The sequence below is a fragment of the Prionailurus viverrinus genome, unplaced genomic scaffold (assembly GCF_022837055.1).
Source record: "Prionailurus viverrinus isolate Anna unplaced genomic scaffold, UM_Priviv_1.0 scaffold_45, whole genome shotgun sequence".
Classification (NCBI taxonomy): domain Eukaryota; kingdom Metazoa; phylum Chordata; class Mammalia; order Carnivora; family Felidae; genus Prionailurus; species Prionailurus viverrinus.
The window spans coordinates 2,961,604-2,985,439 of NW_025927610.1; the positions used below are offsets into that span (position 1 = coordinate 2,961,604).

General features: G+C 66.4%; 1 protein-coding gene across 1 annotated transcript; it reads right to left on the reverse strand.

Annotated features, from left to right (window-relative positions):
- Window positions 1-377: 377 nt before the first annotated feature.
- FGFR3 (fibroblast growth factor receptor 3) lies at window positions 378-17,315 on the reverse strand. Its single transcript, XM_047847274.1, is given in 23 exon segments — window positions 378-2,198; window positions 2,297-2,402; window positions 2,549-2,686; window positions 2,873-2,943; window positions 3,088-3,210; window positions 3,357-3,547; window positions 3,625-3,735; window positions 3,844-3,965; window positions 4,362-4,507; window positions 4,890-5,080; window positions 6,412-6,547; window positions 6,549-6,563; window positions 7,651-7,725; window positions 7,727-7,842; window positions 7,928-7,997; window positions 7,999-8,033; window positions 8,036-8,051; window positions 8,128-8,205; window positions 8,207-8,301; window positions 10,150-10,203; window positions 10,387-10,656; window positions 16,520-16,730; window positions 17,141-17,315. Coding segments are annotated over 22 exon segments (2,415 nt in total). The 5' UTR covers window positions 16,629-16,730; window positions 17,141-17,315; the 3' UTR covers window positions 378-2,051.
- Window positions 17,316-23,836: the final 6,521 nt, after the last annotated feature.

The following is a 23,836-nucleotide window of genomic DNA, read 5'->3' on the forward strand; positions in this document are numbered from 1 at the left end:
ACAGCCCCCCAAGGAAGGGGAGGCCTGCCCCGTGATGGTCTCATCGTCCCTCCAGTGGACACTATGGTGTCTGCACCCCCTGCCCTTGGGGACCTCGGACTGAGGCAGTGAAGGCCACCGGTGGTCCTAAGGCTCTGCCCTGCCGGGGCCGTGCCCCCGTGCAGCTGGACACACCGGACCACGCTGACCCTTGCTCTGCCCAGGGCTTGTCCTATCCCAGCCAGAGACCTGAGCTGGAAACCTGTAGAGGGCTTGTGACCCAGGCAGCCGGTGACCCTGCCCTCCTCCGGGGGCGGAGGACAACCTGTCCCAGGTGGAGAGGACGACACTGCCTGGGGTTGCAGAAGAGCAGGAAACCAGAAAGCACAGAGCAGGGATGTGAACCAGTTGTCTCTGTTTATTTTTTGGAAAGCGCATCTGCCAGTTTGGGCCGACACCTTTGACCCCCATGAGGCTGGGGACCTGAGAACAGAGACCACCCTGGACCGCTGCCCGGCTGGCGGGCCGATGAGCAAGACAGCCACCCAAATGCGGGCCATTAACAGTACAAAAAGTAACAAAACTGAATTGACGGCTTTCTCTCCCAAGCTTTGAAAGGTAGCAGTCTGGGCTATAAAAGTCTAAAAGCATTGCGTAAGAAGTGTTAAATCTACAGCAAATACATCTTGTAAAAACTCAATAAATTATATATATAGATATATATAAACTTGTAACATCTAATAACATCTGAACCTGCGTGCAGGGTTGCCCCCCCCCCTGGAAACTGCCTCCTCACTCAGAACACATGGCAATTAGAACTTGCATGAGAATACCAGCTTGCTTTGAAGTCCAAAAAATACATCTCCTAAAGAAAAACCCTATAGAAACCTAATTCCCCTGTGAAAGAAGGCCAAAGGAAATAAAATATCCTCACTAGAATCACCTCAAACTATTAACGACCCTTAAGGGTGCAAGGGACCTGGCTGGGCTTTGGGGTGAAGCCCTTAGCGGGCCCTCTACATGAAGCAGGAACCTTCTCGGCTGTTAATAAGTTAAAACTGAGACCTCTCTGCCACGCGGCTGGCTGAACACTATGAGCACGGGGGGGGAGAGGGGCACAGGGCCGGGGGTTCTGGGGGTCGATAAATAGCTTTACAAATATACAATTTTAAAACAAAACTGCGTTGCCAGAAAAGCCTCTCGATCGCCTGCTGGTTTTCGCGTTGATCTCAGCAGATCCCTCGGGAACCTCCCGGGCCGGCGGCTGCGCCTCCCTCCTGCACCCTCAGGGTCCTGTGCCCGTTTAGACCGGCTCCTCCCTCCGTATAGATATCTCTATATATACGTATGTGTAGATCCTGTACACAGCATCTATTTATATAAATGTACACTCATTTCTGGAACGAACCTCTCGGACAGAAGTTAAAGCCTCCTGCCTTCAGGTACCCGTAATTCAGTCTCCCAAGGAGCAGGGTGGGAAGTGGGGAGGCCTGGAGGTGGGGGGAGGCTGCGGGCTAGCACTCCCCCCCAGGCCCAAGGTGCCGCTTGGGTGGGAGGTGTATCATGGGGGGGGCGGGGGCGGGGGGAGGCTTCCCTGCAGGCTCAGCTTGGGCAAGTGGAGGGGCCTCGGTCCACGCTGGATGCCAGAGCTTGGCCGGACACCACCCCCCCCCACCCCCCCCACCCCCCCCCCACCCCCCCCCCCACCCCCCCCACCCCCCCCCCCGCCAGTGCTCCCGGCGGGGCAGCCATGCGTGGGGAGAGCCTGGGGGAGGGGCCCCAGGGAGGAGCCCCTTTACATTCTACATTCGGTCCCCCTGGTGCTGCCAGCACACGTAGCCAGGAGGTCATCATACAGCAGGGCGGGCACCCCAGGGACCCTGCACCGGGGCGCCAGGGGCCTCAAGACTCACACGCTCACACACGCGCACACACACGAAGCTGTCTGTCCATCCGTCCATCTGGCCCAGGTCTGAGGCCCAGGCCACGGGGCCCCTGCGGTCGACGGCGGCACGGTGAGCTGGGGTCTGCTCTCACATTGGTGGGGGCTCGGCCTGCAGGCCGGCGGCCCTTCACGTCCGAGGGCCCCCGCCGCCAGGAGGGGCCGGAGGCAGCAGGTCGTGGGCAAACACAGAGTCGTCCCCCGAAGAGCTGGAGCTGGGGGTGTCCTGGCCGCCCGGCGAGTACTGCTCGAAGGGCACCGACAGGTCTAGGTATTCCTGCAGGGGGGGGGGGGGGGCGGGGGCAGGCAGCCGTCAGGGCCACGCCCCCCACGTGCCCCCTCCACCCCCGCAAGGTGGGTGGGAGCCGCACTCACATCGGTGGACGTGACGGTGAGGATGCGGTCCAGGTCCTCCACCAGCTGCTTGAAGGTGGGCCTCTGTGAGGGCACCGCGTGCCAGCACTCCCGCATGATCGTGTACCTGGCCGGGCGCTCAGGTGAGGCTCCGGGCCGGGTGCCCGCACGGGCCCCGCCCGCGCTCGCTCCCACCCGCCCCCCGCCGCGGGCACCAAGGCCACGCCCCCCCGGGGCCGAACCGGGCAGCGGCCGAGGGGCCCGTGCACTCACAGGTCGTGTGTGCAGTTGGCCGGCTTGTCCATGCGGTGGCCCTCTTTCAGCAGCTTGAAGAGCTCCTCCACGGGGATGCCGGGGTACGGCGAGCCCCCCAGAGTGAAGATCTCCCAGAGCAGGACCCCGAAGGACCAGCTGGCAGGGAGCACGGCACCGTCAGCCCATCTGTCCTACCACCAGAGGTCCTGTGCCCTCTGCAGCCCGCCTGCCCCAGACGCACCCCGCTGGCAAGAAGGGGAGATCGGCCACAGGAGCCACCGCTGGGGCCCCCCCACCCTGCGTCCCACGCGGCCCCGCCCCTCCCCGCGCCCCACCACCTACACGTCACTCTGGTGGGTGTAGACTCGGTCAAACAAGGCCTCGGGTGCCATCCACTTCACGGGCAGCCGGCCCTGGGAGGGCGAGGCGGGGAAGGGGGGGTATGTCGGTCACCAGATGCCCTCCTGGTGCCTGGGGCTGCCTACTCCGCACCCCCCTCCCCCAGCCAGGCCCACTCCGCACCCCCCTCCCCCCAGCCCTCCCCCAGCCAGGCTCACATTGGTGGTCTTTTTGTAGTAGTCAAGGTTGTGCACGTCGCGGGCCAGACCAAAGTCCGCAATCTTCATCACGTTGTCCTCGGTCACCAGCACGTTGCGGGCCGCCAGGTCCCTGTGGATGCACTGGGGGCGGGAGGGGGCAGGGCTGAGGCTCCTCAGGCTGACCCTCCTCCCCCCCCCCCCCCCCCTGCCACCTCCCCTGCAGGCCGGAGTGCCCTTATCGGCCCCCTCATGGGCCCTGCGCCGCCCCCACCCCCCGCCCTGCTCACCTTCTGCGAGGCCAGGTACTCCATGCCCCGCGCCACCTGGTAGGCACAAGACACCAGGTCCTTGCAGGTGAGTTGCTCCTCGGGCAGCTTGCACGTGTCGAAGGAGTAGTCCATGCCTGGCGGCCTCCGCGCCCGCAGGTACTCGCGCAGGTTCCCCTTGGCTGCGTACTCCACCAGCACGTACAGGGGCCCTGGGGGCCCAGGCGTCAGAGGAGGGCCCCGCCCGCCGCCCCCACCCCTGCCCGCCTGTCCGCCCCCCGCAGCCTACCGCCCTGCGTGCAGGCCCCCAGCAGGTTGATGATGTTCTTGTGTCTGCCGATCATTTTCATCATCTCCATCTCCGACACCAGATCCGACAGGTCCTTGTCTGTGGCGTCGTCTGCACGGGAGGGCAGGCGCACCGCATCAGGCGCTGCCGCGCAGCCCCGCCCCTGCCCCTGCCCCCCTGCACAGGCTCCCCTCGCCACATCCTTCCCTCCTCCCTCACCTTTCAGCATCTTCACGGCCACAGTGACAGGCTTGGCGGCCCGGTCCTTGTCAATGCCGATGGCCTCTGCCATGACCACTTGGCCAAAGCAGCCCTCCCCGAGAGGCTTGCCCAGGGTCAGCCTGGGGGCAGAAACCGAAAGGCAGTGAGCATGCACACCAGCTCAAGGCCCTGTACCGGACAGTCTTTGAGGCCTAGCGTCGTTGCCTCCAGGAAGCCCTCCACGCTTGCCCCCATGACTTCTCATAGGATAAAGGACGTTGGCCGGCCAGCCTCTCGCCCACCCTGTGTGGGGCCATCCAGACAGCACTCTGCAAGGGGCGCCGACACCTCAGGAGCACCTGCCCCTGGCCCGGCCTCCTCTGGTCGATAGTTGCCACGCCATCAACGGTGTGGACTCCTACCCGACTCTGATCTGACTCCGATCAGGTTTCTGAGTGGTGCCCCCTCCCCCGCCACAGGACCACACCCTGTGTGTGCCCCCACCGCCGCCGGGTCAGGGCCCCAGCCCCACTGACCGGGCCCTGGACAGCTCCCACTTGGGGTCGGCGGGCAGCTCGAGCTCGGAGACGTTGGCCAGCGCAGGACCCTCCCCGGAAGACAGCCGGGCGATTCGCACCAGCGGCGTGTTGGAGTTCATGGACGAGTTGGACTCCAAGGACACCTGCTTGGGTCGGCAGGGACAGGTTGGTGCCAAGGGGCCGATCCACAGGGTCAGGGGGGAGGGTGAGACACGCCCCAGGGGTGGCCGGGCCGTGGCTTTGCCCACGCGGGCAGGGCTGCTAAGGGGTGGGGAGGGGGCATCTGACTTCCGCTCAGCCCTACACGAAGGAAGGCCCTAGAAGTCCTACGCTGCAGGGTACCCCAGGCTCCTGGTGGAGCCCGTGCAGACCAGGGAGGGGGGCGGCTCAGCCACCGCGGAGACCTGTGTCCCCGGGAGGCCCCAGGCCTCCCGCGCCACGGGGAGTCCCTGAGCTCAGGAGCCCAGAGGAGCGGGCCCCGGGGGCGTCCGGGCGGCTCGGAACCCGGTAGCTACTTTCTGTTACCTGTCGCTTGAGTGGAAAGCGGGAGACCTTGTGCACGGTGGGCGAGCCCAGGCCCTTCTTCGGGGGACTGTGCAGACGGCACAGTGTCACGGCGGCCACCACCAGGATGAAGAGGAGGAAGCCCGCCCCGTAGCTGAGGACGCCCGCATACACGCTGCCCGCCGCGCCGGCCTCCAGCAGCTCCTCCTCGGCTGCAAAGACACCGTCGCTGCAGGCCGGCCCCGCCTCCCGGGAGCCCCAGGCGCGGCGGGAGTGGGGGACAAGGGGCTCGGACCCCTGGTGGGGACGCCGAGGCCTCAACGTCCCCCTCCCTGAGGATCCGCGGTCAGAAACGCCGGGTCAGGAGGGGCGCACCCAGGAGAGCGAGAGCCCAGCGGAGCCGGCAGCTTTGACGCCCGCCACCCGGGGTGACACCGGAGCCGCCACATGGGCTGCTGGGGACCGAGCTGGGGGGGTTGGGGGGGCTCGAGGGAGGCCCCTCGGAGGCAAGACGGCACGTGCACTTTATCCCCACACCAGCCCCGGCCAGGAGCTCTGCAGAACGAGGTGGCCACGAACCACGGCGTCCCCCGCCTGCCCTCGGCAGCTCCGGTGTGACCCAAGCCAGCGACCCCGAGAGGACAGGGACAGAGCAAGCAGCAGCAGGAGCCAGTACCTGGCAGCACCACCAGCCACGCAGAGTGATGGGAAAACCCGATAGAATTGCCCGCCAGACACGTGTACTCCCCCGCGTCCTCAAAGGTGACATTGCGCAAGGACAGAACCTCTAGCTCCTTGTCGGTGCTGTTAGCGCCCGCCGTCTACAAAGAGAGAACAGAGCGCGATAGGCGAGCGCCAGCACCTGCCACGGGCACCACAGCCACAGTCCACACGGCGACGGTCCAGCCAGGCTGCAAGGAAAACGCCGCCGCCACCGCCACCACCACCACCGCGGCCGCGGCCGCGGCGCCACGGGTCCTCCGCCTCGTGCGTCCACACAGAGCCCGAAGCCAGTCCCTCCACCGGCGAGTCCTCTGTCCCAGGCGAGCGCCAGGCGTGCGGCCGGCAGCGCTGCACAGACGCGGCATGCGGGGTGAGCGCGTGTACGGGGCGGGGGCGGGCGGAGGGGGGGGGGGGGGGGCGCCGGCGGACGGACACGCGCACGCGCCGACGCCAACGGGGGCGAGCGGGCAGCGGAGCCAGGGGCAAGCGAGGGTGAGACAGACGTACAGACGCACGCACACGCGCACACGCACGCACACGCGGGGGAGGGTGGGGCGGAGGCTCACAGAGGGCAGCGGCCCCTGCCGGGGCTGGAGACCTTGTGGGGGTGCGTGTAGGGCACAGGCAGGGGCAGCACAGGCCGCGGGGGCTCGAAGCGGGCGGGTCACAGTGGAGGCCAGAGGCACCGGCACTGCAGAGGTGGCTCCGGCCGGAGCGCCATGCGAGCCGCAGGGCAGGGAGCGAGCAGGACGGGGGCGCACGGCCAGGGCGTCGGGAGCTGGAGCTCGGCGTGCCAGACAGCGTGGGACAGAGTCGTTACCTGCTTGGGGCCCGTGGACACGCAGCCAAAAGGCCTTCTCAGCCACGCCTATGAAATTGGAGGCTCGACAGAGGTACTCGCCCCCGTCACGCTCGGACACATTGGCCAGGCGGAGGCGCGCGTCGGCCTCCACACCTCTCACTGATCCAGGACTGCGGGGACAAGAGACCCGGCTCAGGCGCGCCCTTGGCAGCCTGGCCAGGCACAGAGTGGCCGTGCGGGAGCAGGCCCCTGGCGCAGACCCCGCCACGAGGGTGGCCCTCAAGGAACGGAGCGGGGGCTCGGCGAGGGCAGCCAGCAAGGCTGCCTGCGGGAGGCGGTGGCGGGCTGTGGTTTCACAGGAGGCCCCTTCCCCGCGTCCACCCACCACGGCCCCCCCGAGTGCGGCCCCGCAGGCGCCCCTCGGAGAGGCCTTCCTGGGCTGGCACTCAGCCTGCCTATCCCTGGGCTCTGGGCTGGGTCTGCCGTGACGGTGCCCGGCTCACGGTGAGCATGTTCCCACGAGTGCAGAGAGATCACCACCGGGGCCATGGCAGCCTCCCCAGGCAGATCTGGACCCCTGCTCTCAGCCCAGGCGCCTGGCCCCCCACGCCCCCACCGGCGGCCGACGTCTCTCTTCGGGCTGAGTATCGCAAGCACCCCAGCTCCGGCGGCCCACCCCACCCTGGGGCCGTGGGAACCAAGCTGAGGCTGCCCCAGGCGAGGGCCGAGGGAGCCAGGCGGGCAGCAAGCCGCGCTGTCACAAGCACTGACACAGCCCCGCTCGGGGGTGACACAGCCTGATCCCTGATCAGGGCGGCTGGAGGAGCCGCGGCCTGCGCCTGGGGCCCAGAGCTCGCCCGGAGGCCTAGGCTGCCACCTGCCTGCCCCCTCCCCCCCCCCCCCCCCCCCCCCCCCCCCCCCCCCGCCAGGCCCCTGAGCTTGAGCCCGGCCCAGGGCGCTGCCTGCAGGCCCACCCTCAGAGCAGAGGGGGAAACTGAGGACTCACTGCGGGGCCGTGTGCTGCCCGCCCGACATGCTGGGACCCAGCCCAGACTCCCAGCCAGCCCCCGGCCCCCAGCCCCCTCCGGCCCCTGGCCCCCGGTCCCGCCAGTGCCGGGCCCGAGCCCCTCCGCGGCTCCTTCCCCGACGGTCCGATAGCCTGGGCCCCACCCGCCGACCCCGTAACCCAGTCCCCGGCCGCTGGGGGCCAGCAGGGCCAGGCCCCAGGGCCCGGGCTCGGCCGGTGGCGGTACCCACCTTGAGCACGGTGACGTAGGGGGTGCCGTCGGGCCCCACTTTGCTGCCGTTCACTTCCACGTGCTTCAGCCACTGCGATGTGGGGCTGGGCGTCGCTGTACACCTTGCAGTGGAACTCAACGTCGCTGCCCAGCACCGCCGTCTGGTTGGCCGGCAGCCCCCGCCTGCAGGATGGCCGGTGCGGAGAGCGCTCTGCGGGGAGGGCACACGGGGCTCAGGGGCCGCTCAGGCCGGCCGAGCCATCGGGCCGCCCCGCCCCGCCCGCGCCGGGCCTCACCCAGCACGTCCAGGGTGTAGGTCTGTTGGATGCTGCCGAACTTGTTCTCGACAACGCACGTGTAGTTGCCGGCGGTCCGACGGGACCACGCTCTCCATGACCAGGTCCACTGCTGGTGTCGCAGCTGCGGGCGGGCACGCGGGTGAGCAGGCGGCAGCCCGAGGCCCCCACCGGCCGGCGCCACCCGCCGCAAGGCCCACCTTGATGCCCCCGATGCGGTGCTCCCCCCGGAACTCCTTGCCGTTCTTCAGCCAGGAGATGGACGGAGTGGGGTTGCCCGGCGGCCGGGCAGCGGAAGCGGACGGTGTTGGCGGCCGGCACAGCCAGCAGCTTCTTGTCCATCCGCTCGGGCCGCGTCCAGTAAGGGGCCCCGGCTGGCAGAGGGGCACGCGAAGGCCGTAAGCAGGCTTCGAGCAGGGCACGCCTGACCACCCCCCCCCTTCGGAAGCTGTCCCACCACCCACCCCTCCAGCCTCAGTTTCCTCCCTTGCACAGAGAGTGTCGGATTTTGGGGCCCCCCGCCTTGGCGGGACAAGGCTCCCGCCGACCCCAACACCGCCTCCCAGCATCCTCGAAGCCAAGACACACATCCCCTCCTCTCCCCGTCCGCTGCCCCAAGCACCCACACCAGCCAGGAGGGCCCAAGGGTCCAGGATAATACACCCTCACCCAGGAGCCTTCAAGACACAAGGGTATCTCCCAGGGGAGCACCCAGACACCCAGGGAGGCACCCACAGGGCAGGCCTGCTGAGGGGAGACCGGGCCAGCAGAGGAACCGGGTCAGCCCAGGTCACAGAGCCCAGCCGGAGGGACCAGGGGCCGGGCTGTGGAAGCAATTTACCGGGACGTGAGGCCCAGCCACCTGGAGAGCCCAGAGTCTTGAAGGTGGCCAGACTCTGAGACCGAGTCACCCGCTCTAGCACTCCAGGGTCTGCTGGGCAGTGGGAGGGGCCATGGTGACACGGCAGTGACGTGGCACGTGGGAGGCCCTGCCCCCTTCCTGGTTCTCAGGGTTGTCCCCGCCCCCACCCTAAGTGGTTTCCATCCTTCTATGGAGCTGAGGTGGGGACCGCATTCCTGCCACGGGAAGTGGGCAGGCAACCCCCGGACAGGGAAGGGACACAGCGCACCCCTGGCCCCCAACCCCTGCCGCCTCCAACACAGCCACCTCGCAGAGGAGGGTGCTGAGGCCCAGGCCGGGGGCACTCCCGGGGCAGAGACTCTGGGGTGACCCAGGGAGCCCTGCAGGCCCAGACGATGGTGGCTGAGCACGGCTAGAGACATTGCCCTTGCAGAGCAGCCCTGCCCGTGACCCCCAGAGCCCCTGAGCCCACCGGGTTTGGGAGGGGGGTGGTCAGAGGGACCAGGAGCACTGGGCCTGGAGTTTTGCTCTGAACTTCCTGGCAGCCAAAGGAAATAGGGAAAAGAGAAGAAACCCAGCGGCCCCTCAGCTTTCCTGCCTATCTCAGAGCCCAAGGCAGAGCTGCTACACGACTATCCTGGCACCTGACTCCTCTCCAGCGTCCCCACCCAGCTCTGTGTCCCTGGCCGGCCCCTCCTCACCTCTTTGCCCGCTAGACCCCACAGGGCCCCCCAACCATGTCCCACATCTCTCGGCCTGGCTAACCGGGCTCCTCGGAAACAGCCCACTGCCCCTCCCTGCCCCCCACCCCCCACGACAGGCAAGGTGGCCCCGCCACCGTCCCAGGCTGGAACACCCCGGTGGCTCCCGCCCCTCCTGCTCTCCCGCACCCGTGGCCTGTCACCAGCAAGTGCTACGGTATCCCCTGTACCATCAACACCCGCCCAAACCTGGTGTCCCTGGCGCCCACGGCCACCCTCCTCCCCCACCTCCCGGGCCCCCGACCCCTTAGCCCACTGGCCCCACAGCAGCCCCCTGAGCCCCCTGCCCTGCCGTACTCACACCCGGCACAGGCCACCTCACCCGAGGCCGCAGCGGCCTCCTTGCCGCTCCTCAAGCCCCGTGCAGCACGGTCCCCCCTCCCCCAAGCTGGGGCACACAGGCCCAGGGCTCGCTCGAGGCCACCTCACCCCGAGGAAGACCCCGCACTCGGTGGGACCCTGGGGAGGTGGCCCCCAGGCCTCGGTCTCCCACCTGCCTGTGAGCAGGAGGCCCCATTCCCAGGGAGCACGGGGCTTGGCAGTTAGGAAGGCGGGTCCCCAGCCCTGACTCGCCCTGCACGCCTGGACCCCAGGCTCACCTGTGTCCTCAGCCTCATCCTCTCCGTCTTCGTCATCCCCGGAGGACGGGGCATCTGAAACGCAGGCAACAGAGCGTGTGGCTGTGGGACAGGTGCCCCTCGCCGTGTCTCCCGTGCGGCACCCTCCTCTCTACCAGGGACCACCGAGACCCCCAACGTGGGGAGCTGCAGAGCACCGCCCCGAGACCCCCCCCCCCTGCCGCTCAGGGAGCTCGGAGGACCCCGGCAGGCACGTACCTGTCACGCGCACGCTGAAGTCGCATAGCACGCGCTGGGTAAGCCGCTGCCGGCAGCTGTAGGCCCCCGCGTCCTCGTGGGAGGCGTTCAGCACCTGCAGCCGCTGAGGCCCCACCAGGATGCGGTCTGAGGGCGCCAGCCCCACACCGTCCTTGACCCAAACGCTGGGCCCTGTGGGGCCACCTGCAGGCAAGTGGCAGCTCAGCTCCACGGTGTCCCCGCTGCCAAAGACCAGCTGCTCCTGCGGGCCGGGCTCAGGTCCCGGGGCCTCTGTAGGTGATATGGATGTGACCCTAAGGCAGGAGCCCCCAGAGCGGGAGCACCGGGCGCCCGGCACCCCGGGAGGCACCACGGCGTGCCCACTGCATCGACACGCAGTGGAGGCCGCAGGGAGGGGGCTCGGCGAGGGCCCACATGGCCCCACACAAGGGAGGGACCAGTGTCCAGAACTGTGGTCCTGCAGAGTGCCCCGTGAAGGGCGGGGGCGGAGGGGGACAATATTTTCCGGCCGGTCGCCGGAGCGCTGACATAGACCACACGCATGTGAACGGACACATGCGGCCCAGCGCACACCCATCAGAACATGCGTAAGGGCGCTGAAAATCCAAATTTCAGTGTAAGTAAGTCGTCTTTGTTTTTCTTTTTTTTAAGTTTATTTACTTATTTTGAGAGAGAGAGGAAGAGAGACAATCCTAAGCAGGCTCTGCCCTGCCACCACGAAGCCACACGAGGGGCTCCAGCTCACGACCGTGACATCACGACCTGAGCTGAAGTGAACAGACGCTTAAGCTACCGAGACAGCCCCTCCTTGGACTTGCTCATAACCGTTTAGAAACGCAAACTCCATCCCGAGCTCACAGGCAGTCCCTCACACGCCTCCGGCTGAAGCAGAGGCTGGAGGCAGGGACGCTGGGCTGGGGACAGGGGCGATTTGCCCCAGGAGGATGGGACCCACTCGATGCCCCCCCGCCCCCCCCCCCATCCTGGCTTCGAAAGCAGTTCCGGACCGGAGAGCAGACGCTCGGCCTCACGAGAATGGAGCCGGCACTGGCCATGGGCTGGTTACCAAGAGCCGGCGCACCCCGCGGGGCGGGTCAGGGCGGGGGCTCTCCGGGATGAGGGACAACTGCACCGTGACTAGAGAGAAGGGGCTTGCACGCGAGCTACACCTCAGTGGTACACCGAACACACAGTGAGAAGCAGGTCGTAAATAGGATACTATGTCTGGACAGCGGTGTCTCACAGGCCCGTGGGGGGAGGGGACCTGGGACTCCCATTTCACAGCCGAGGACACGAGCTGCGGGAGGTGGGACTTGTCCAGACTGAGCCAGCGAGCGGGCCAGAGTAGGCCGAGGTGCCCTGGCCCACCTCACCGTGTACACGCCACGTTGGGGTAGAGGCAGGAGCCTTGCCAAGGGCGGGAGTCCACCGGAGAGCCCCGGGGTCCCGCACCGCTGCCCCGCGGCTGCCTACCTCTCAAGGGGCCGAGGCCTGAGATCCAGGGACACATCACTGGCAGGGCTATCACCCCCAGGCCTCCCTGCCAGGGCCAGACAATGCCCGGCGGGCAGCCTGGGCTTGGGGCCCGGGACAGGGGTGGGTGGTCCCAGCGCCCAGGCCTCCTTCCCCAGACCCAGCTGGGTCAGTTACATCATCACTTGTCATTCTGCCGACGCGTGGCCTAGATTCGAGGGCCCAGCTGCCCGCTGTTAGCTACACCGGCCCCTGGCTCCCTGGACAGTCCCAATTCTGCCCAGCCACTTCAGGTGGCCTCACCAGCCCCATGCCCACCGGGAGGGTCTCTCAAGTACCTCTGAGCCTGTGTCCCTGAGGGCCCCACTGTCGGAGGACTCCTGACCCGACCTCCAGCCCCTCGGTCCCGGCCACTGTGTCCTGTGGGGACCACCCAGTGCTGGGAGCGGACTGAGGCCCCCCAGAAGGCGGAGAACAGGCTGGTCATGGCAGCCTCAGCCCCAGGCCCCGGCCCAAGGGCAACAGTTGTTGGTTCCGGTTTGGTCTGGGCAGCGTCAGCAGGTCAAGCCATCCACACAGTATATTCACTTCAACCCGGTCCAGTGTGGGATTGACGGACACAGAGCAGCCCCGGGGCCAGCCATGCCTGGCAGCCGTCCGCTGGTGGGCGGAGGGAGGTGGGGGACGGGACACCCCTGGACCAGGGCAGAGACTGGCAGAAATCTCTGCCTCCAGTAGATCTGATCCACCAGGCCCACCCTGAGCCACGGGAGACCCTGGGGGTGACCCACCAGTGGCGTGAGTGGGTGGTGTCAGGTAGGGGGACAGAGAGCAGGCAGGACTCCAGGTGACAGGCATGAGCGGATGCTAAAAGTCACGGTCTGGCTCCACTCGGGCAGTGGCTGGGGCACGTGCCGCTCGGCCCCAGGAAGGGGTCTTTCCCGATCAACAAAAGGGGGCTCTGGGGCCCACACACACTAGAGGACGGAAGTCCTATGTGCCACGGCAGGTGCCCACATGCCACTGAGGGGGGTGAGCACAGGCGGAAGGTCTGACCCTGTGGGTCCCACGGTGCCTGCTCCTGGCTGCCACCCCCGCCCCGGTGTGGGCCACATGCCAAGTGCAGCCCACAGGCACAGCCCAAGGACTACTGCGTCCTGGAAGGGCCCAGCTGGGCTTGCGGGGATGTCCCCAATCAGTGTCCTCCTGACTGTTACTAACTGGCCTCATACCCCAATTTCCCCCACTGTGGCACAGGGCAAAAATCCCACCCGCAGGCCAGGGAGGCCACCACAAGCGGTTTAAAGTGCTGGAGGGGCACCTGGGTGGCTCAGTGGGTTGAGCTTCCGACTTCAGCTCAGGTCACGATCTCGCGGTTCATGGGTCCCAGCCCCGCATCGGGCTCTGTGCGGACAGCCCGGAGCCTGCTTCGGGTTCTGTGTCTCCCTTTCTCTCTGCCCATCCCCCGCTTGTGTTCTCTCTCTCTTTCTCTCTCTCTCTCAAAAATAAAGGTTAAAAAAATTTCATTTAATAAGTAAATAAAGTGCTGAAGCATGCGACAGCCAGGCTGAGAGATGCCACCAGGCTGTGGTCAGGGTCAAGCCTCCCCCAGTGTGTGGGGGGGAAGGGGGGAGGCACAGGGATCCTCAGAAAGGCCTTCGGGGTGACCCCAGAGAACACCCAGCAAATTCAGACCTGATTCAAAGGAACCCCTGGAGCTGGCAGCTACCGAGGGATTTGGGTTTTAGGGCGGAATGAGGAACAAAGGGTTCCGGCTCAGGGTGCGTGGTGAAGCTTTCCACTCTTTCCAGGGGATGGGACTGGTTGCCAGGGATGTGCTTTAAAACAGCCCAAGGGGGGCGCTGGGCAAGCTCAGTTTGTTAGGTGTCCAACCCGATTTCAGCTCAGGTCATGATCCCATGACACTGCGATCGAGCCCCGTGTCGGGCTGGGCTGCACGATGACAGTGCAGAGACTGCTTGGGATTGTCTCCCTCTGTCTCTGTCCCTCCCTCACTCGCTCTGTTTCTCAAATAAATAAACATTTAAAAAAAGTCCAAGAAAGGGGTGTCTCAAAGGGACCTCAAGTCAAGGGAGAGGATCTGATCTTCCAACCTCCCCACCTGGAAACTTTCTGAAAAGTTTCATAACCAAGGAAAAAAAGGGGGATTTGGAAACCCAGCAAGCTAATGTGGGCTTACAGGATTATCCAGCCTAACTTTCCCAGAACCCTGTGAGTATCGTCCTCACACACACAGGTGAGGACCCCCAGCAGGATCTAGAGTCGGGAGCTCCCCTCCCATCCAGAAGAGACTCCGGGGAATTGCTTACTCACTGGTAAATGGCTCAGGCCTGCCTGGCTGCCCCCCCAGCCTGTCCCTGCCAGGGCTCCAGCTCCCCTATAGTTTCAGTTGTGAACCGGGGCACAGCCAGGCCCCAGATCAGTCCCAAGGAAGACCTGAGGCCCTGCAGGGGTGCTTCTCAGCTCAGTGCAGGGGCTCAGTGCAGCTGAGGCCAGAAGTCCAGCCTCGGCTCAACCAGGTTAATGAACCACCCAGGGCTCAAAGTCCAGCCCTGATGAAGGGGTGGGGGAGGCTGCAGCCAGTGCTTTTGTGGGAAATGCCCTGTGCCCCCCAAGAGACTCCTCTGGTTGGGTGGGCTCAGACTGCAGGGCACATGGCACCCGCCCCTCCCCCCCCCTCAACCTCCCTGAGCAAGCCCCTCACCCAGAACACTGGCCCCATGTGGACATGAAGGCTGCCCAGGTCAGTCCAGGGGCGAACACCTTCCCCACCTTGACCCCAGCGGACTGTGGCGTTTTAATTTATGTTTCCTGGCGAAAATGTCAGCTGGAACCTCTAAGTTTCAGAAGGTCTTCGTGTTTTTGCTGTCTGGTTCATCTACTTAAAGAAATGGCTTAAGTATACTGACCCATGTATTCAGTACCTGTCTTCCCGGCTCTACTTCGGGGATAAGGAGGTTGGGGTGGGGGGGGGGTCACCTATGCTCTGGTGGAGGAAAAAGTCCCTGTACCTCCCACCCGCCACCCCTGGGGTCCCTCCTGCTACTGTGCCCCAGGCCTGCATCCAGTGGGGGCACCACAGGCTTTGCGCCCCAGGACCGGCCTCCCGCGGACTGCCAGTTCCCAGAGGAGGGGGGGGGGTGGAGGGCCCCGCACGCCGCAGGGGGTCCAGGCGAGGGCCCGGAGCCCCCTCCTTCGCCCCCTCCTCGGGGCTAGTTGACATTCCTCGGCCGTAGGGAGTAATATCTTTATCTGAATGCGAATGCTAATTCGGGGCTCCCCCCGCGACCGCCTATTCGGCGCCCCTGGAAGCTGGGGCCGCCTAAGCAGGCGCTAAAAGCGCGCGCTGACCTCGCGACGGCCTCTGTCACGCCGCTGAATGACACACGCATTCAAGCGCCAGGCCCACTTCATTCATAAAAAAATGACATTGTTCCGGGAGGCTGCAGCCGCCGCCGGAGCAGGGGGCGCGGGGGCGCAGGGAGGGGCGGGCCGCCATCTGCCTCCGTCCCGCCCGCGGCCGCCGCCTCCCTGGCACGGCGCGCCCGCCGCCGCTCAGCTCACACCTCCCCGCGAGGCCGCCGCGGCCGCCATCAATGCGCGGTCTGTGGCCGCGCCGGGTACAAAGGAGCGGCTGTTCGGGTCTCGCCCGGGTGGGGCGTGAGCTCACCGGGAGAGGGCCTCCCTCCGCGCGGCCGCCGGGACGCAGCGGGGCTGCGCGCGCCCCGGGGCCCGCGGCCGCCGCCCCCGCACGCCGCCCCCTCGCGGGCGCCCCGGGAGCCCGGAGCCGGGAAGCTCGCGTGCGGGGCTGCGGCTCCCGGGGCGCCCGGCGGGGGGCCGCGCGCGCCACACCTCGAGGGCCTTGGCGCGTGTGCGGGGCGGGGCCTGGCGGGCCGACGCGCCCCCGCCCCTCCGCGCCGCTCGCCGACCCCCGACGTGCACCGGCCCTGGGCAGTCCGCCGGCGTCCGCGGCTCCCCGTCCCTCGGACAGCGGCCAGGCGTTACGGCGCGCGCCCTGGGGCGGGGAGGGAGGCAGACGCTGTCACCCACCCGGCAGGGTAGCAGGGCTGGGAGCGGAGGCACCCGACGCCGCGGCCTCGTCACGCGGCCCACGGGGGGCGGGCAGGGCCCCGGTGGCAGGCTGACGCACTCTCACACCCTCCCTCCGAAATGCGGTCTCTCGCTCGGGCCGAAGCCGGCCACGAACCCGGACGGAGGCGGGCAGGGGCTGCGGCGCCGACAATAGGAACTTGCCGTCAGTGAGAACCCGCAGAACAACAATGGGAATCACCACGGAAACGTAGCCCCCGCGCCCTCCGGGTGATGCCCGGGATCACGCTGCGCCCCATTAGGAAACCGCGGGGGGCGGTGGCCGCGGACTCCACGGTCGCGTTCAGCTGCCCGCCGCGGCCTCGCACTTGGGTGGGAGCCCTGAGCCTCCAGGGGCCCCACAAACTGCCGCGCCAGCTCTGGCCCGGATCTCCGGGGAGCGAGGGCGGCAGGAACCCGGACACGGGCTCCGCAGTGCCAGCCCAGGGCGCACCCTCGGGCCCACTCAGACCCGGCGCCCCAGACCCACCCAGGAGCCCTTTCCTGGGCCCCGACGCCCCTCGCCGGTACCCGTCGGGTCCTTCCGTACCTGCCGCTCTCCGCACGACGCGCTGCTCCATGCCGGGGGGCCCCGAGGCGGCGCCGGTCACGACCGCCACGGCCACGCAGAACGCGAGGGCGCGAGCCAGGGCGCCCATAGTGGGGGCGGGGGCTACGACGTCCTCAGGCGGCGCGCGCGGGCATGCTGCCCCCCATGGCCCCGCTCTGGCACCGGCGGGAGGAGGGCGCCGCTAGGCAGTCTGCGGGAGGAGGCGGGCAGCTCGTCACCCCGGAGGATCCGGGGCGCGTAGGGGCGGAAGCGGCGGTGGCTGGGCTCCTGCGCCCCGGCTCCTCCGACCCCCGGCCGCCCCGCCCGCCGCCGCTGCCGCCGCCCAGGGCTCCCGGGCCGCCTGGCGCCGGCCGCCTCCTCCCCGCCGCGGTCCCTCCCTTCCTCCCCCTTCCCTCCCTGACTTCTGCAGAGCCCTCCCAGGGCGGCGGCGGCGGCGGCGGCGGCGGCGGCGGCGGCGGCGGCGGCGGCGGCAAACTTTCCAGAGCGGGAAGCCTGCGCCCCGGCCGGGCCCCGCCGCGGAGACCGCTCGGGACGTGAGCCCGCCGCGCGCTCCGGCCTCGCCGCGCGCCCGCCTCGTCCCCTCCGCGCCCGCGCACCGACCTGGCGGCCGCTGGCGCCCACTCGCTGCCCGCGGCTCTTGCTCCGGCTCCTTGTCCGCCGGCCGGACGCCCGCGCCCCGTGCTTCCAGCGTCGGCTCGCCGGTGCGTCCGTGCGCCCGGCGGAGCAGGATCGCGCGGCGCCAGCTGTCCGCACCGCCGCCGCCGCCACCGCGCACTGAGCCCGGGCCGCCAGGCGCGCGGCAGCCAGCGGGGGCTGGCCCGCGGCCGCCACGCCCCCGGCCCCGCCCCGCCCCGGCCACGCCCGCCCGGACTCGCCGGGCGCGGGACACGCCCCTCCCCTGAGACGGCCCGGAGGCGGGGCCGCGGCTCGCCTGGCCCCCGCCCGCGGAGGGGATTAGAGGGGGCGGGGCCGGGCGGGGGCGCCGGGCGGTCTCGGAGGGCGTGGGAGCCGGGGCTGGACGCGCGAGGCCCCCAGTCTCACTACTGGGCCCCGCGAGCGCGCAGAGGGGCCGAGCGCGGACCCTTGGTTGCGCCGCGCGCAGTCCCGGTTGCCACCCTGCTGCCTGCCCATCGGGGCCTCAGGTCAGGGAACCCGGGGACGTAGAGAGGGCGTTGCGGTAGGTGAAGCCCGTCCGAGAGGCTTCACGGAGAGGGAGCTGCTCACGCTGAACCCTGAGGTGTGAACAGCCAGTCCTCAGGTGGAAAAGCGCGGAGCGGCATCGAAGCAGGCGGAACCGTGTGCGCAAAGGCCTGGGAGCGAAGGGCAGCTCTGCCTGTTTGCCTGGGGCTGAAATACGAGGGGGCTGTGGTCTCACTGCTGCTTTTATTAGGGGCCTGTGGTACACTTGTAGCTAAGCTGCCTGAGTTCCCTGCCAAAGGGGATCCTCACCCCCAATCCTCCAAGAGGAAATAAGTTTAGAGATTGGGTGCTTGCCAGCCATCAGAATGGAGAGCAGGGGCTGGGGGCCTCAGACAGGGACACCAACCCCCCAACCCCAGGGCTCTGAGGACGGATGAGGGTAGCTGGTGGCCAGAGCTGTGCCAGGTGCTTGCTCGCTGTTGGGTGGGACAGAGCCGAGCTGGAGAGGACCCAGTGTGCCCACCTTCGCAAGGAAGAGGGCACTCCCACCTTCAGGCAAACCCAGAGGACCTACAGGCACCAGGTGGGAGAGGAGGGCACCTGGGCATGGCTCTGGCATGCCCCAGCCAAGTGTCTCTGGACCACCTGGCTTGCGGCTTTTGAGACTCGGTTTGCTCACCAGGAAAATGGCCATGAAAGCCCTTCTGTGGCTGGCTGCTGACACCACCCCACAGCCGTAGGTGCAGGCTATGCTTTGAAGACACCAGACTGGAGACACCCAGCCTCTGAGGCCAGACTTCAGGGGCCTAAAAGGATCCCCCCCACCCAGGGAGCCCTCAGGGAGCCCCTCTGTGCCTACCTGACAGATTAGCATCTCTGCTGTGTGCTGCCCTCCCTCGTTGCCTGCTCTAGTCAAGCCCACGCCCCTTCTACTGCATCCTAGCTGGGCTGTCCAGACCCCTCCAGTGCCCGGCCACCCCACCCAGGTCCTCTCCCGGGAGACCATCCCAGGGCCCACAGCAGCACATTGTGCTCTGATCTATTAACCAGTTACTTAATCAGTGACTTAACATACCAGGATGGGTGTGGGATGATGGTCCCCTTTGCCCTCTTCCTCTGTGTGGACTGGATTGAGTTTGTCCTCCCAGATTCCTTGGTGGATAGAGCTGGCAGGCGGGGCCAGCGTCTGCTCAGAGTGGGGCAGGGAGGAAGGACCAGCCGCTGGCACCTGGGGGCTGGCTTCCCAGGGGGCCCTTCCAAGGCCCAGCAAAGGCTCTGTATTGTTCCTTGCAGTCCGCTCCCAGGACGGTGCCCACGGTTCCCTCTCAGGGGTCCACCCTGCATCCCTGTGACTCTGAGAGGCGAGCATCTATCCATCCTCCTGCGAGTGGCTTTCTGCCTCTCAAGACTGTCTCCTTAGCAGAAGTGCCCATAGGGGATTGCCCGTCTGTGTTAGCTATTTCCTCGTGTCCCTTCTTCTATCTGTCCCAGCAAGCCTGACCCCACACGCGGCATCACCGGCCCTGTCCTCTGCGGCTTCTGTGTGGATCTGACCATCAGGCAACACTAGCAAGAGGAGAGGTTGCTGGGAGACGGGCCCCGTGCTCTTCTGCCCTGCCCCCTCTCCCTCAGGCCTGCGGGAAGGGGTGTGCCCCCCTCTTCCTCCAGCGCCAGGCCTGGGTTGACCCCTGGGTGCCTCACACTCTGTGTTCCTTTCCTAAGGCTGCTGTAACAAGTCACCACAAACCGGTTGGCCGAAATTTAGTTTCTCACAGTCCTGGAGGCCAGAAGTCTGAAATCAAGGGCCCTGCTCCCTCCAAAGCTCCAGAGGAGGGTGCTTCCCACCTCTTCCTGCCTCTGGAGGCTCCAGGTGCTTCTGGACTCTTGGCCGTATCACTGTAGTCTCTGCCTCCATAGTCACATGGACTTTGCCCCTTCTAGCTCTTCTAGGAAAACTGCGCATTGAATGTGGGACCCGCTCAGATAATCCAAGACCATCCCAAGACCTTAATTTAATGACACCACAAAAAATAAGGTCACATCCCCAGTGTCCGGGGGTCTGGATGCGGATTTGTCTCGTGTGGCGGCACCCACAGTTTGAAGGGATCCCTTCATTATGGCCTCTCCTAAACGTCTGGTGGCATTTAGGTCAAAGAACAGGAGGTTCCTGTGGCTCTCGGCTGATTCTGCCAAACTGCTTCCAAAAGGTCCAAGCACTGCCTGTCGCCAGCACCAGGGGACTCGTCTGGTGTGCCCCGCCCTTGCCACCAGGGAGGGCATTGCTTGAAGGCATTTTTCGTTGTTACTCAGAAATAATTTAATTGTTCACCATTGTTCTTTCCAGGTCCAAGCGTGCACGGGGCCTTCCCTTGACATCAGGGCGTTCCCCACCGTGCTGTCTGTGCCTTGCTCCCCAAGATCTCAGCGACCCTTTCTAAAAATTGGCCCTCTTGACGGAGCATTTCCCCTGAGACCCCTTGTGTCCTGGACCCCGTGAGGGAGGCCGTCTTTGGGCGCATCCGGCAGGCGCGCGGGTGCCAGGGAGTGGAGAGTCTGCTGGGGGTCGGTGTGGTGGCGGTAGGAGTCCTGGCCGGGTAGTCTCCCTTCAGTGTTTATACCCCACCCCCGCTCCCCCCACACAGCCACCCATTCCCCCCCCACACGGGGGTCCCCAGTGAAGGTGAGTGGAGGAGGCCTCGGGCAAGAGTGGGGGGCTGACGGGCAGCCCGGCCCAGCCCAGCCTGGTCAGTGACTCAGAGCTGGGCGGCCCGGCTTGCTGGGGCCTGTGCAGGTGTAAGCTGAGAGGGAGGCTGCGGGAGGGGGACCGGGCCGCGGGGCGCCTGCCCCGGGTGTAGGGATGGGTCCCTCAGCCCGTGTGGGGACTTGAATCCACATCCTGCCTGCTGTCCACAGCACTGTTGGCATGCCGCGGTCTCCACGGCTGCCACCCAATCGATGCCCATCAGGGCCTGGAAGCCAGGGCACGGAGGGCCCCTGCTCACAGCCTCCTGCCCGTCTACCCCTGCGATGGAGTGCCTGGCCCAGGGGTGCGGCTGCTGCTGGGGGGTTCTCCCTGCCCTGCCCCAAGGCCCAGGGCTCCGATGGGGGAAACTGAGGCCCCAAGGGAACTTCAGGTCTCGGCCCCATTCACCTGGGGCCCCCCAGGGCGGACTGCCTGATCTCCCCTTGGAGCTCTGCGTCTCCTAGCGCCCATCTCCGCCTGTTCGGGACACCGTTGCTCCCGTGTGGGCCCCAGGGACTGGGGCAGGCTACCGCAGGATGGGGGAGGAGGTGCCGAGCTGGGCTGGGCTGACCTTGTCCCCCAAAGAAGAACAGATCTGAGAGAGGCCCCAGCTGCTATGGATCATGGGTAATCTCTGCCTTTTAAATTTATACTCAGAAAATAGGAGGATTAAAATAAAAAGCACAACTGATTCGCTCATGATAACAGAAGTGGGGTTTTAAAGAACATGGAGAAGAGAATATATTCCAAAATCCATTGGCCAACACTAGCTACTGTACAAGATCCTTAATGTTAGCTCTGAGCTTCCTGGCAGGCTGAGCAAAGAGGGCAACACCATAATCCTGTGCTGTTGGGAGGCTGTCTTCTGGGAGGTGCAGCCCCGGTCCAGACTTTCTGGCCTCTTTACCCCTTGGTTTGTGCAGGCCACTAGACCTCAAATCCTGACTTCAGGTTTGGAAAGCGTGGTTGCTACCAGAGGAGCAAGCGGGGAGACCAGGGCTGTCTGTAGATGCAGGAAAGCTGTGGCAGGGAGTGGGGGAGGGAGAGACGAAAGAAAGCTCGAGCTTCCGCTGGGCTCCAACCCAGGCTGGGGGTGAGGGGCCCCCAGCTCCCCACGGGGAGTCCTGGCCCATCAGGAGGGGAGTCCTGGCCCATCGGGCCAGCCGGCTCCATAGCCCAGGGGGCGGAGGGTCCGACTGGGGAGGTTCCCTGGGGGGGTGGGCCCGGGCATCAGGGCCCCCTGGAGAGGTGGCCAGAGCCGGCCCAGGCCCAGGAGCGGTTAAGGCCTCTGCCGCTCCCGGGGCTGGCGGGGGCCAGGCCGGTAGCCGCGGAGCAGCTCAGAAATCTATTTTTCTAAGCACTTGGCATTCGCCTGAACCCTCAAGTGTATTTTCCCTAAGTTTTATTTTTTCTTTGACCCCAAACTCTGGTAAATTTAAGGGAAATTTAATTATGGTGTTTTGGGTCCATTTACACTTAAACCTTCTCAGCATTTTTTCCAAGACCCTTTTGGAGTTCAGCACGTCTTGGGAGCCTTCTAAATGAGCGTTTTTATTATTATTATTTTTTGAAAAGCCTTCACTCCCCCCCACCCCCCAACATCAGCCTTCCTGCCAAGAATAAACAAGCCCGGCTTGCAGGCTCCCGCTGAATTAGGAATCCAGGCCTCAGGGGCCGCTGAGCCAGCCCCGCGTCACACCCTCCTCCCTCCTGGTCAGCCTCCACCCTGCTTCGTGGAAGGCCCCCTCCTCTGGGTCCCGCTGGCCAGTGTCACCTGCTCTGGGAAGCCCCTGCGAGCTCTGCCCTGAGCCTCAGCCTCGTCAGGGCCTCCGTCGCTGGCCCTTCGCCCCCGCTGGCCTCTGCACAGGTCACCCGTGGAAAACCCTCAGCCCCGCTTCCAGCCAGAGCCAGCGAGGTCAGAGCGGCCGGCTGGGTCCAGTGGGCAGGGGAGGCCTTCACCTCTGCCAGCTGGAGGCCAGAGCCACTGTCTAGCCCAGGCTGGGGCCAAGGGAACCCCCCAGAACTCAAGGCCGGGCAACCTCCAACCGGTGGGACCAGGAACAGGAGGACTTAAGTTGGTGGTGATGGCCGCTCTGACAAAGAACCTCACACCTGCTCCTCAGCCGTGCTTGACAGGGGGGGGAAACTGAGGCACAGAAGCTTGGGTGGCATGGCCCACCCAGGTACACAGTGACCTGGGGAGATGTCCACTGAGCTTGGGCAGGGTGAGGCGTTCTCTGCAGCATTTAGGGAGTCTGTGGGGCGGGCCGCCCCCCCCCCCCACCTCCAACAGCCTCAGGCCCGCGCCTAGCTGCTGGAGGGAGGGCCCGCCCGCCCCACCCCCAGGCCCTTCCCCCGGATGCTGGCGCGCAGAGCTGCACCGAGCTAATTGGAGGAGGCAGCTGTTTGCAGAATGAACTTGCCGAGGAGGCCGGGCAGAGGCTGCTGGCACACCAAGCCGCCACTGTCGTCAGGAGCCCTGTTCTCGGGCCCACCGTGAGCTCAGACTCAGGCCCACCGTGAGCCCCGATCCCCGCCCCCCCCCCGCCCCCCTCCAGGCCTTCTGCCCGGGAGAATGTAACATGGGGGCACGCCCCGCTCCAGGATGCCCCAGTGGCCAGCTCAGTCCCGCGGCCCTGGCTGACACGCTTGGCCTAGGGGTAGGCTGCAGAGTGAAAGGTCGAAGCCTGGCGTCCGGGGCAGAGTCCCAGATCTGCCCCAGCACCACTGCTGCCCGGTCCTTTGGTCTCGGACAAGGGCCTCATCTCCCATCTGTAGAGGGGCCGTGACCGCACCTGGGTGGAGGGCGGTCCGGAGGAAGGAGGCAGCTCCGGGAAAGCGTTCAGGGGGGGCGGGGGGGCCTGGGGGGGGCGCCTGGGCTTCCTAGGGAAGGGGGCCTGGCTCTGGGGATTCTGGAAGAAAAGCCGTAGCTGACCTCTGCTGATCCAGGGCCCTGTGGCCGTGTGCCTGCACCCTCTCCAGCCCTGGGGAAGGAGAGCTGGGGAGCAGTGGCCCATCAGGGGCTTCTCCCCAAGCCCAGATGCTGGGCTTTTAGGAAGAGAGGCTACCGTTCATGTGGGGGTTCGTGTGGGGTGTGGCCAGCCCCTGGCAGGAAGCCCCTGCTCTGGTCCCACCCTCCCAGGAGACTGGGACAGGGGTGAGTGCTGGGCGCCTGCTGAACACAAGGGGAGCACCTCAGGAGGACTGTATCTCACCAACTGCTTGCTCAGGGCGCTCCCCCACTCAAGGGGTCTCTCAGAGTGGGGTGCCATCACCATGCAGCTCCCAGCCTCAGTTTGCTCCTCTGCCTAATGGGCCTGCCCTCCCAGTGGGCCCTGGTGGACAGTGAGCCTGAGGGCCACCTCTGCCCACGCTCGCCCCCTCTTCCACGTCCTGGGAGGCCCTGGGGCTGG